This window comes from Staurois parvus, unplaced genomic scaffold, assembly GCF_062004578.1.
Source record: "Staurois parvus isolate SC_StPar_1 unplaced genomic scaffold, SC_StPar_1.0 ptg000715l, whole genome shotgun sequence".
NCBI classification, from domain to species: Eukaryota; Metazoa; Chordata; class Amphibia; order Anura; family Ranidae; genus Staurois; species Staurois parvus.
In genome coordinates this window covers 3009621-3022940 of record NW_028318511.1, presented here as the reverse complement: position 1 = coordinate 3022940, position 13320 = coordinate 3009621, and the positions used below count along the sequence as shown (strand labels likewise).

At 40.0% G+C, this 13320-nt stretch overlaps 1 protein-coding gene across 1 annotated transcript in view; it reads right to left on the bottom strand.

The window, feature by feature from the left end:
- Positions 1 to 13320, bottom strand: part of LOC149445617 (mucin-2-like) — a 207833-nt gene that overhangs the window by 113169 nt on the left and 81344 nt on the right. Inside the window, exons 14-16 of the mRNA XM_089653503.1 lie at positions 12949 to 13113; positions 12651 to 12745; positions 10736 to 10862 (exon numbers count right to left, since the gene is read on the bottom strand). Coding sequence (XP_089509629.1) covers positions 10736 to 10862; positions 12651 to 12745; positions 12949 to 13113 — 387 coding nt within the window. The remainder of the gene's footprint in view (positions 1 to 10735; positions 10863 to 12650; positions 12746 to 12948; positions 13114 to 13320) is intronic.

Here is a 13320-nt window from a genome sequence, read left to right as displayed (position 1 = left end):
TCATCTCTGGGGTGATACAAAACCTTTCTTTGTTTAATAAAACAGGGTTTTGCGGTCATGACCTATGATGAAATATTGCGTCCTGTCATACCTAAATATCACACTAATTTTGTATTCTAGTTTAGGTAATTTTAGACAGGATTAGGACAGTATTTTGATTGATATATAGAAGTTTTCTGTAAAAGGAAATAGGAAGTAATGTTACTTCACAATATGTGTTCCAAACTCATAAACTGATTGTTCCATAATTTTTCATATTTGTTGAAAAAGGTGCAAGAAGAATGCAATGTTTGTGCCAAAGTAATGATACTGCATTTCTTTACAGAAATGACATCTAAAATCAAACATGAAGCGTAAGAATCGCCTACAAGCCAACTTTAAGGAATTTGGACGTTAAAGAAGAGATCTTCATATGGGAAGAAGATTGAACAAGAGCTTAATACTTCACACTTGTGACTGATTTATCACATTCAACAAAAATGTTTCTACTTTACAGAACTTAAAGAAGATATTATATGTACATTGCATGAAGAAGAGATTCATCAAGATTATTGAAAATATTGTTATAGGTCACATATACATTTTAATGATCCTTTTATTCTGATACTTACATCCATATTGGGATAATATTATTATTATTATTTTTTATTTTTTACATATTAATATACGGAATATTTTTTGGTTAAAACTTCATAGAGTTATTCCAGTTATTAGAATATCTTTTGTTAAAAGATTTAAGAAACATATTACTCTTATAGGAGTAATAGAAACTTATGACACATTTTAGAATGGAAAGTATATTTCCGGAGAGTTAAAATATTATACAACTATGAAAATATACTACATTAATTATTATTACATAATTTAATTATTAGTATTACCGTATTTTCCGGCGTATAAGACGACTGGGCGTATAAGACGACCCCCTACTTTTCCTGTTAAAATATAGGGTTTGAGCTATACTCGCCGTATAAGACTACCCCTCTTCCAACGCACACCAAATAAAAATGAAAAAACATCAGATTTGATTTCAATATGGTATGGTATTTCAGTATGGTATTCCAATGATGGGGTGCTATTCCTCCCACTGACACCAATGATGGGGCACTATTCCTCCCACTGATACCAATGATGGGACACTATTCCTCCCACTGACACCAATGATGGTGCCCCATCATTAGTGTCAGTGTGTGAGGAATAGTGCCCCATCATTAGTCAGTGGGAGGAATAGTGCCCCATCATTGGTGTCAGTGGGAGGAAAAGTGCCCCATCATTGGTGTCAGTGGGAGGAATAGCGGCCCATCATTGGTGTCAGTGGGAGGAATAGTGCCCCATCATTGGTGTCAGTGGGAGGAATAGCGCCCCATCATTGGTATCAGTGGGAGGAATAGTGCCCCATCATTAGTATCAGTGGGGAGAATAGTGCCCATCGTTGGTATCAGTGGGAGGAAGTGCCCCATCATTGGTGTCAGTGGTAGGAATAGTGCCCCATCGTTGGTATCAGTGGGAGGAATAGTGCCCCATCGTTGGTGTCAGTGGGAGGAATAGTGCCCCATCATTGGTGTCAGTGGTAGGAATAGTGCCCCATCATTGGTATCAGTGGGGAGAATAGCGCCCCATCGTTGGTATCAGTGGGAGGAATAACGCCCCATTGTTGGTGTCAGTGGGGGAGGAATAGTGCCCCATCGTTGGTGTCAGTGGGAGAGGAACAGTGCCTCATCGTTGGTGTCAGTGGGAGAGGAACAGTGCCTCATCGTTGGTGTCAGTGGGGGAGGAACAGTGCCTCATCGTTGGTGTCAGTGGGAGAGGAACAGTGCCTCATCGTTGGTGTCAGTGGGAGAGGAACAGTGCCTCATCGTTGGTGTCAGTGTGGAGGAGGAACAGTGCCTCATCGTTGGTGTCAGTGTGGAGGAGGAACAGTGCCCCATCGTTAGTGTCAGTGGGGGAGAGGAGCGGCTGCTCCTTCTTCCAGTGCGGCCGCTCGATTTTCGCGGGGCCGCTCGGCTCCACCTCCTCATCGGTGATTGGTCGCCTGTGTGCCTTTCCAGTGCTGGCGCCCAATCACCAGTGAGGAGGCGGAGCCGAGCGGCTGCGTGACCATCGAGCGGCCGAACTGAAAGAAGGAGCAGCCGCGCTTCCTGGACTGGATCGTTGTGGGACCGGAGCCAGGTAAGGTACAGCAGCCCCTCTGCCCACCCCTGTACTTAGTGTCTGTTGGAGGAGGAGGGGGGGCGGTGCCGCGCCGCCCCTCGAAAAAGTGCCGCCCTGACACCGGCTCGCACCGGCGTATAAGACGACCCCCGACTTTTCAGAAGATTTTCAGGTGTTGAAAAGTCGTCTTATACACCGGAAAATATGGTATTATTATTATTATTATTATCATATATCAATTAACATTATGATTAAGAATTTTAGTAAGAGAAACTGAAGATAAGGTATAGAGTTTTGAAGGAAAATTATTTTTGATTGGTCCAGTTATGAAGAATATGTACGATCATTTGGTATAAGACTGTGTGTATGGGACATGAATGAAGTATGCATTGATTAAGCATTCATTTTAGACTAATCATAATAAGGGGGATATGTTAAATCTAAATTATGATTCGGCACTTATATTGATGGCAAGCTTGCAAAATATTTGGTTTTTATGATTAGTCATAATTAATATTAATATGTGTAAGTGGTCTATTGACAAATGGTAGTATTAGTATTCTTCAATTAAACTGAGACTGAAAAAGATATGAATAAGTCAAGCTGAGACAGTAAAATAAGACAGGAGTAAGCTAAACCAGTTGAGGGCTGAGTATACTATATTTAGGCATAAAGTATCTGGTAGTTATGTCAAGGTTATTAGAAGTGACTTACTATTACATTATGTATTTTAATAGTATCTGTGTGTATTTAGTATACGTCTCTAACATTGATACATATATAGTTTAGTGATTATACATTGATATGTTCTTAAGCTATACTATGCTTTAAATATATAGCTGAGGGTTCATCAGCATACATATGTTCCTGTCCATCAAACATCATATGTATAGCATCCTTTCCTTATATGAAATGGCTTTGCTAAGCAGTAATAATTTCCATAGAAGGTATTAAGATCACTAACTATGACGTACATTTGCCTCATAAAAGACCATGAGACAACGGACATGAGAGACTCTCACTCACATGCTACATACTGACACTCTTTCATACATAACACACACATACATAGAGGACTGAGAAGCTGCAACAGCTGCTAGCTGCTAGATCATCATTTCCGTCTACTTCCGGCTTCTTTACAAAGTCTAGAAGGACAGCATGAAGGACATGTTCGCACATGACCTGGACAGCCATGACGAATAATGGTGACTTATCGTTAAACTTTTGCTTGTTGTTATTTTTACAGTAGTTTTATCTACATGGAACTGTTCATAATACACTTTACATTTGTTATTTTACACCATTGTGTGATAGAATAAAATCACACTTCATTTTTTTATTTCAATGGCTCTTTCATTCATAATCGCCTCAAGACACTAGAAGAAGTATTATATGTGTCTAAAAATCCAACAGTTTCTGATGAGGGGGGGGAAGATTAGGGACTCGCTATCCTGGAAAGGAGCTTCCCTCTTGGGTCCACACTGGTCAGGCCTCGTGTCGCCCTCTGAAACAGACACTGTCAGCACCTCCCCTCCTCTGCATCTTACTGCATTGAACTGTGAGTTATTTCCCCAGCAGCACTCTCCCACCTGGGTGTTTGTAATGTTGGCATGTTTGTAATGTTTTGCTTAATACAAGTTCCATGTTTTACTGCAACTGGACTCTGTGTAGTTACTGCCCGCACCACACTGCACCTCTCCACATGCCTCTATCATGGCCGATGACAATACCATATGCTTTTGGGTATTGCATGAGCTTGTGACCTTCTTCCCTATGCTTGGGTCTAGCAGCCAATCGCTTCATGCAAGCACATGATTGAGAAAGTGGCATCACTGTCTCCTGATGTCTGACCCCAGCCAGCACTAAGGAAATTAGTGCCATCTGCCACAGGAGGAAGGAGTGCTGGGGGCAGATGAGTATCAGTGGGTTGAGGAAGAGGCACTATCACTTTGCCCTGCAGGGGTACCAGCATTAAGGAATGTAAACGGGAATGCATGTGCAGTACAATAGGAAGGTGCAGTGGTTTCTGGGATTTGTAGTATTCAAAGAGCAGTTCACATAACCACAATATACAGTACATACACTGCTCATAACCAGAGACAGGAAGTGAAGAGAAAAAGCCTCTATGAAAAGCTCTCTATGAATGGAATAGGCAAATCTTTCATTCGTCCACCTGTTTTCCATTCATAGAGTACTTTTCATGGGAAGCAATAGTACAGCTTCTATGAATGGAGTCAGCACTTTTAAAGAGTGCCTGTGACAGATCCAGTTGCTCATATTACTCCCCACAGCACTGAAAAATCAAGCTGCGGGGTATCTGGGGGACAGAAGACTAAAGATTTCAATGAACATGGCAGCCATCACCACAAGGAAAACTTTTCATCCATTGTGAGTACCATCCCCAGTGCTCTTTGCACTAAACTTAAAGTTTTAACTTTCATTTTAATACTGTACTAGTTTTAATTTAAGTGTTTTCAGTTTAGTTTTAATAACAGAATTGTCAGTGGTGGTTAACACTTTATTTTTGTTTTAATAAAAAGAGGGTTATATTTATAGTATAATCTTTTTTATTTATTTAGAAATAAAAGTGGTACGGTGATAAAAACAGTTGACATTAAGAATGTGCATGGCATGTGTATTCCAGAAAGGCTGTTCAGGTTGAACATGTCATCAGGAACAGTTCTTGCCACAGAGCTGGGATGAGTGGGGGCAGGAAGGGCAGCTGCCCCTGGAGCAGTGTCTTCCTGTAGGAAAGGAGGCTGGTCTAGTCATGCTTTCCAGCTGCCTCTGTGGCAGTCCACAGCTGTGCAATTCCTGCTTTCAAGGAACAGGAGTCCTATACTAGGTCTTTTCTGTTTCCTGCACAACATATGGTCACACCCTGCCTGGGAAATGCTATGAAATGGGTTGCACTATATGAATTTGTGTGGAAAATGGGCTGCATTGTATGTATGTGTGGGAGGACAGCAGACTGCTCTGTATGTGAGTCTGTGAGGAGGAGGAGGTTGGTAACTTCAATGCATGTGAGTTTGAGGAAGTGGGCAGATGTGAGCAGTAGTGGAAGAAGGGTGCAGAAGTGAACAGTGGAGGGGGGCTTTGTGGAGGGTGGGGTTGCTTTTGGAGGAAGAATTATGTTGGAGAGAGGTGGATGTGGAAGTGCAGATTCCAATGAGGGAAAAAAACACCCAAGAGGTGCTAGGGGTTTGACAAGAGTTTATACAATGAAATAAGTGCGGGTCAAGGGAAAAAAAGAGTCCAAATTTGTTTATTGACACAAAGACGAAAAGGGAGGGCAACCCAGCCTTGTGCATTATCATAAGACCCTTTATTATAGAAAATAAAATCCATTGTACTCACAAAAATATACAACTGCAAGCACGAAATCAATCCAGTCCAGATGATGGAATGGTGCCCATTCAAAGGGGTGTAGCTTACTCGTTTCAGAGACGATGTCCTCTTCATTAGAGCTAACCTTAACCCCTCTCTGCAGTCTATAAATAATACAGAAATGCCTGAACGTAGAAAAGCCACCCACAAATGGGAGGGGCCAAACAGCCAAAGAATGACTCACAGAGCATTAAATGTTCCTTGGGGAACTGCAATCCAGACTGATTGACCAGTTAACCATGCATAGAAAAGGATGATAATATTCACAACCAGCCTAGAAATAAATGCATGGAGCACATGATCAATTTGATAAATAAATCTATAACATATATAACAAGCAATAGGTAATAATACAAAGTGTTTAAAAACAACATAAATATAAATATAAAGCAAAGCAATTACACAATACCTCCCTCATGGAGGCTAATGGAACCTAGTATCTTACATCAGTTCATATAACCATGCTGTATATTTTTGTGAGTACGTTGGATTTGTTTTCTACAATAAAAGATCTTATGATAATGCACTAGAGCTGTGCTCCCTCTCTTTTTGTCTTTGTCCTAGGCTTAAAGATTTCCCCGATCTGTAGTGGGCAGAAAGACCTAGGTGTTGCACAGTCCCTCATTATCAGGTTTGTCATTCCTTCTGGCAATATCTGGGACCATCCTTTAGAATCATATACCTGTGGCGCTGATAGTTGTTTTTTTTTTCTTATTTTTACAAATTCATTTATTGGTTTTTAAACTTTTATCAGGGCTTAAGTTATTATAAGAACCTTGAATGGACTCAAGTATAGGGCTTTCCTGGGTGAACTTTTGTGGGGAAGCTAACTGCTGGAGAATTACTGGCCAGTACTGTAGTATCTGCATGAGCATACACGACTGGATCATTATCAGTGCAGCTTTGTGAGAGACACTCTGCAAATTTGCTCACTGATAATGATGAAGGTCTCTTTAAAGGATATTTTGTCAGTTCACAATCAGCACTTGGGGGACTGGCAGAGGAAGGCAACACACACCAGCAAGGTCCCATGACATTCCTGCTTGCATTCAAGCCCTAATGAAACCCAACTGGAAGAGTCAGAGCTGCTCAGTTATGCTGAGACAATCAAGGTGGCAGTAGACAGTGGGATCCCAGTTGCAGACAATTGAATGTGCACCTTGAGGAATAAGAGGGCACAGTTTGGAATCTTTGTCTTGGAAAATTGATGACCTCTTGCTGACACTTGTACATGGAAAAATATAAAGTTGAAGTCCATCATCTATTTATGGGTAAGTTAGAATAAGAGAGTAGACATTTCTGATTCGTTTCATTTTGATTTCTTTTTCTGCCCAAAATGTCATTTGGAGATTCGTATGTACCTGAATTTCCAAATGGACACAGGCATGAATGCCAATAAATCAGTAAAAAAGTTACAACTAAATTAACAAATGCATTTTTTTATGTTTCATTCGGATGAAGTCAAATGATTCTATAGTAGTTCGGACCCATGGGGAAATAAATTCAATTTTAGAATTTGTTCGATAATTCAAATTCAGATAACAAATGGATTTGAAGTTCATTTCATTCACATGACATCAGTCAATACTATCCAATCAGATCATGCAAGCACTCTTGGTGGGTTGGACTAGTGTCTGAAAATACTGAATCCTTCTAATTCAATAATGTGCATATTTAGGCATTATCTTGTCTCCATTTAGTTAAAGTAGTAATGAAAGCTAATAAAAACTATTCTTAAAAATCTTCACTCTCCCCTCCTCCTACCTGTTCTGTATACTATATATAAAAAAGATCTGTATACTTACCTTTTGTTAATCTGATCCAGTACCATAATTCAGGAGCTTTGGCTCCCCTGTGCTCAACATTGGCTATGAATTGCCAGGGGTGTAACGTCACCCATAGACTCTCATGACCCATCTGTTGTCAATGCTCCCTCATTTGCCCTGCAACAGCTGCTCTCTGACACAGGGGACCTAGAGCTATTGGATCAAATGACTGGACCAGATTTAGAAAAAGATAAGTACACTGATCTTTTTTTTATACAGGGTATGCAGGATAGGTAGTGTTACAATATGAGTTTATGTGTAATCTCCACTAACAGATATACATAATATTGTAATTATGAATATATTTCAGTTAGAGTTGGAGCAATGAAGTATGTAATGTGTCTTCTTATACGTCCTTGTTATGAAGATAGTTGAGAATGGTTTTATCTGAATGGAAGCTGCCAAGGGGAATATTCTATTAGTTACACAAGCTTGTGATAAGAGTTGACAATAGGCTGAGGAGCTTCATTCAGATGATTCAGTGCCTCAGTAGTTATCCACACAGTGGGATCTAGATCTCTTTGTTTTCTGAATAACTACTAAACTACAAAGGATCCCTCCTTTACATATACAATGAGGATGGCCATCCTTTCAGGAATTCATATCTTGACATGTGGAAACCCTGTCTAACCTGGGCATTTGTTAGCTGCCCTTCAAAATGATTGTGCTAAGGCAGTCCATATACGATTCGACTTTCTTTCCTTCCATCATGGGTGGAAGGAAAGGAAAATGCTTGATTTCCTCATCAACACAGTCAGTGTTCATGGGGAGTAAATATCAACAATTAATTAAGAACAGTTCCAAAATGATTAAATCCAAGTGCGAGTCTTTATGGCCCCAGTGTGAGCAAATGATAATCCGGTGATGTGTGATAAATAGTAAGATTGCAAACTCACCAGAAGCACAATCTTAATGCGCATTAATCATATAGATCAGCCAGAGGTCTCCTCCGCCATGCCGGGTCCGTGTGCAGAGGGCTGATCTGGCTGTCGGTGTTACACAGAATCACACGCAGAAAAACACAGGCGGCTGACAGAATCTGCTGTGGAGTGGAGCAGCCACAGGAAGGACCAGCTCCTGCCCCGCTTCACTGTGCGGGGATGGCCGCCAGAGGGATCTCTGCTAGCGGGGCTAACCGGGGAGGATCCGTGACAGTGAAGCGGGGCAGGAGATGGTCCTCCCCATGGCTGCTCCGCTCCGCTCCACAGCCGATTCTGCCAGCTGCCTCCGCCATGTGATTCTGCGCAACACCGACAGCCGGATCAGCCCTGTGCACACGAACCCGGCATGGCTTCTGGGGACCTGTACGAGCATTTAAACCCCCTAGGTTCACAGGTGTTTTTCCAGTCCAGAGGAGGGAACCTATTTATGACCAGACCCTAATACAGCTCACCCCCAAAGTGACCTCTGGTTGACATCATTAACGCCCTGACCGACAGAGGAGGTGATTTTCGCACTAGGCTGTATCCCATTAGAGAGGAGACCTCTGGCTGATCTATATGATTAATGCGCATTATGATTGCGCTTCTGGTGAGTTTGCAATCTTACTATTTATCGCACATCACCGGATTATCATTTGCTCACACTGGGGCCATAAAGACTCGAACTTGGATTTAATCATTTTGGAACTGTTCTTAATTAATTGTTGATATTTAGTTCCCAATTGAGTCTTATCATTATATCCTGCACTTTAATGGGACATTTTCTCTCTATGCATATCATATATATTGACATAATTTAATGTTAATTGCTACCTAACCAGTTATTGACATTTTAGTTTACGTCATATTATATTTTATCATTTTATTGATACCGTTTCAGTATAGGTATATACCTCATTATTTTTAGCGCTGCACTACGTTTACTTTATTGTCTGTTGAGAAGGTTTGTGGTTCCTTTTCGGTGCAATAGCTGCTATTTTGTAAGCGCTCGCTAAGTCCTTACATTTTATTTAGTGTTGATGGGGGGAATGTCTCCTGCAGCACTATTTTTGTTCTGCCAGTGGGGGTGGGTGGGGGGGGCGCAAGGAGCCTTCCAGGCAGAGAGAACACAATGATTACTGCTAGCGGCTATAGCCACAGGCAGTAATGTAGAAAAAGTCGACAGGCTGGTTGTACCCAAGTTGATCAATGAATTGACTTGGGTACAATCAACCTGCCTATATATGGATCGAATTTTGGCTGGTCCCTGTTGAACTGGGCAGATTTGGATCCATGTATGGCCAGCTTAAGTCTTTGCATGGAAAGGGGTTGAGTCCTGGTAACAAAAGGGAAAGTATCTAATCCTAAAAGAATTAGTCAGATTTGAATAGTAGGATTAGATAGGCCCACAAATTAGAACTGCTCCAAGTAAGTCTATGGAAGTAATCTTTATATTAAGTCAGACCCTTGAGAGGATTAGTGGGAGGTGTTAAGAGGAGTCTTTGGAACACCAGAATAGCAGAATGGGGCCCTTATGTACAGTTTAATAGTATTGATGGAATACATCCCTGGCACTTATCTAAGGCTTCCTTCACATGGTCTGTTAGCTGCATTTTCTGGATCCAGTGGCAGATTCTTTTAAGCAAAATGACTGGGGCATGAGAGTAGCAGCGACCGCTCAGCCTATATGAACTTATGACAGGCTGACAGATACTGCTGCTGTTCGTATGTAACTGAACACCAAGATTAACCTGCATATGCCTGAATCTGGATGCAGCTGACTGCCTCCATTTTCAAAGTACTGTCAACATTCCCATCATACACGTTCCTGGATATAGGCTCATCAGTAGTGGGTGCTTTAGCAACTACCAACTGGGAACTGGACTCATCACAGATCAATGCACATATTAGCCAGCACATCATGGATCATCAAATATCCTTCTAAGCTTTTACTGCAGAAAGATCACATCACAAAGGACCAAGTACAATGTTTACATGAGGCTCCGAAACATTGCACTTGGTACTTTGTGATGTGATCTTTTTACAATAAAAGCTTCAGACAATATTTAAAGATCCATGGTATGCAGGCAAATATATGTGTTGCCTCTAGGTTTGGACATCTGCAGGTATTTGCTTGGTGTGCAGCTACCCACAAGCAACAGTTGCAGTATTCAAGCTGTCACTCAAGTTTATAAACTCCCCTTATCAAATCATTTAACTAGATATATTAGAAATTAGAATAGTTTACGGGGACAAAGCTGTGAATGCTTTTACACAGTAAACACTATACAATTCAATATAATATATAATGAGGATAATATACAAAAGCAGCACAGAGATTTTATTTTTCACATTTTTCATATGGTGGGATGTCAGCTATATGCTTACTGTGTAGAAATGAGACAACTTTTGATATATTATTATTTAGCAAAAGGCAGGTTTGTTACTCACTGCAGACATTTTCTCTCCATCCAGTTAGTATAATACCAGACACAGCACATTCCCGTGCATAGGAGGAAAGGGAAGCACACAGACAGTCCTCTGCTCTTTTACAAGAGCAAGTATCAAAGAGACAATTCTGAAAAGGATTGAAATATGCAGTTAATTGAGTTAGCCTCAAAAAGGACAACTTAACTCTTCTTTCAAAGTTTAAAGGCAAAACATTTTTAAGATTTGAATAGAGTCATGAGGCGATAGAACCATTGCCAGGTTTTCATTGCTGTTGGTGTTCCTGTTTGAGAGATTCACTCTCTCTAATTGTCTTTATTATCAATGTAATGGTGAAAAGTGAAGGTAAATACAAAATGTAGGTTGCCACTAGAACATGAATATGGAGAAATCTTCCAGTGGGGACACTCTTGGCAACTGTCTACAAGGGGATTTCCTTCACATTGGAAAGAGATCCTTTCACTTCCTGTTGAGCATACATTACAGAAAGGGCCAAGAAATCTCTTGAATGAGACAGAAAAAAAGAATCTCCACCTAAAATGAAAGAATATGTTTTGGCCTTACATATACTTTAAAGGCATTGTTCTCCCTTACCAAAAAACTGCCTATGCAGATAGAGGATGTCTGTAGACAAAAACAAACTGTGCAGCTTTGACTAAAGTTGAATAAAGCCCTTTTTATAGGTGTAGGCCATTTACTGTACATACCTCAGGAGGCCTGATCTGAAAACTCCCAGGACATTGCTAGGACTTTGCTAATTGAGGCCTAGCTATTGCTGTTCACATTCCCTATCACAGTAGTAAACTCTTTCTCTAATTCAAAGCTCCTCACACGCACGTTCTCTCTCCTGATGCAGCAGATCTGAGCTCAGAGTTTGAAAGCTTGCTCCTGTGAAGGAGAAGGTGAGCAGTAATAGCTAGGCCTTGCTTAGCAATGTCATAGCAACATTCAGGGAGTTTTCATGTCAGGCTTCATGAGGTATGTAAATGACCCGTAAATGGCCTACACCTATAGCAACTTTAGTTAAAACTAGACAGCTTTTTTTAATCTACAGACACCCCTTATCTGTGTGTGCAGTTTTTTGGTAAAGGTGAACTAACCCTTTAAAAGACAAGTGTACTGTGTGACAAATTACATTCCTTCCTGCTGTTATCACAATAGGGTGGCGGTGGCTTACCCTGTTTTCACCCTATTTGGCTAAAACCATCTTAACTTCTGATGACCTTTGTGCAGTAAGACCTCATCTCCAGATTTTGGAAACACTTAGATGATGGCTCTATACAACTTAAGGCGAGCCTACTGTGCAAGTGCAGCTATTAGATAAGAACATTTTAGCCAGGGCAGATTAAAACAAGGACTACGCCATGACTGCTCTGCTATTTCTACAATGTACATTGATATTTGATATTTTTTTAACAATAAGATACACCTACAATATTTTTGAAGAATAAGGATATTGTTTAATGTCACTTTAATTTCATTCTGGAAATGAATAAGCGCTGTCTTTAGCATGAAACATGTTTACCTGCCAGTCCCCCACTGTATTTCCACTGTCTGTATTGGTTTTATCTTGGTTCAATAAAGTGGATTGTTTGGAGTGCAACCTATCAGACTTCCTTTGTTCTCATTAATTTCATTCCCCTTTGACTCCAATGCATCAATATACTTCACTACAGATTTACAGTGGGGTTATAAAATACTTATAACCCTACTTAGTGGCATATTTATTTATTTTATTAGTAGTACAAGTATTTATAGTATGTATTCATGGCATTTTTTTGTTTGAGTTGTTATTCAATACATATTTTGAATGATAATCATAATACACTAATGGGCTTCCTTATAATAAACATTTACCTTTCCCTTAATATAATCTAGGTAAGCATGACGTAAAGAATCTTTAATATAAAAAAATTACCTGATAGTGATCTCTAGGGCTGACTAAAGTATGACATGGAGCAAAAGGACCTTCATCGTCAAGCAATACTTGACACCAGTAATGAGCGTACTTTTCTGTTATATAAAAGGAGAGTTACAAAAATTGCTGTGATTATGTTTATCACATACAAAGTTAAAATATTTGTAACTTATTAACATTGTTAGTTATTCAATACCGGTATACAATTCAGTTAATACTTTGATTGTCTGATGTCCTTTGTGTGAAAATACTATGTGTGCTGGAGTATATAGTTCTATGTAAAAAAATGAAATGTTACCTGTTTCTGTGCCATACATGCAGGGATGTTTATGTTCAGGCACTACATTTATGCACTGATACTTGGTCTTCCATGAATTGGCAAAGTCAATAAAATTGTTTTCTAATGATCCACTACTTGCTCTGAAGTCATCTTTCTGTATACTGTTGTAATTCCCACAGAGACCTTAATAAATATGCACATCATATAAGCATATAAAACAGCACATAGCAAAGTATACATTGTGGATACAAAACATAAAAGATGTTCTTTTGTTTAATTAATATAAGGCCTCATGCACACTAAGAGTTAAAAACTCTACTTTTAGGAGTGTCTGATGTCTGTTTTGCTGCCTCTAAATGCCCCACTATGTTAGCCTATGTGTCCATGCAC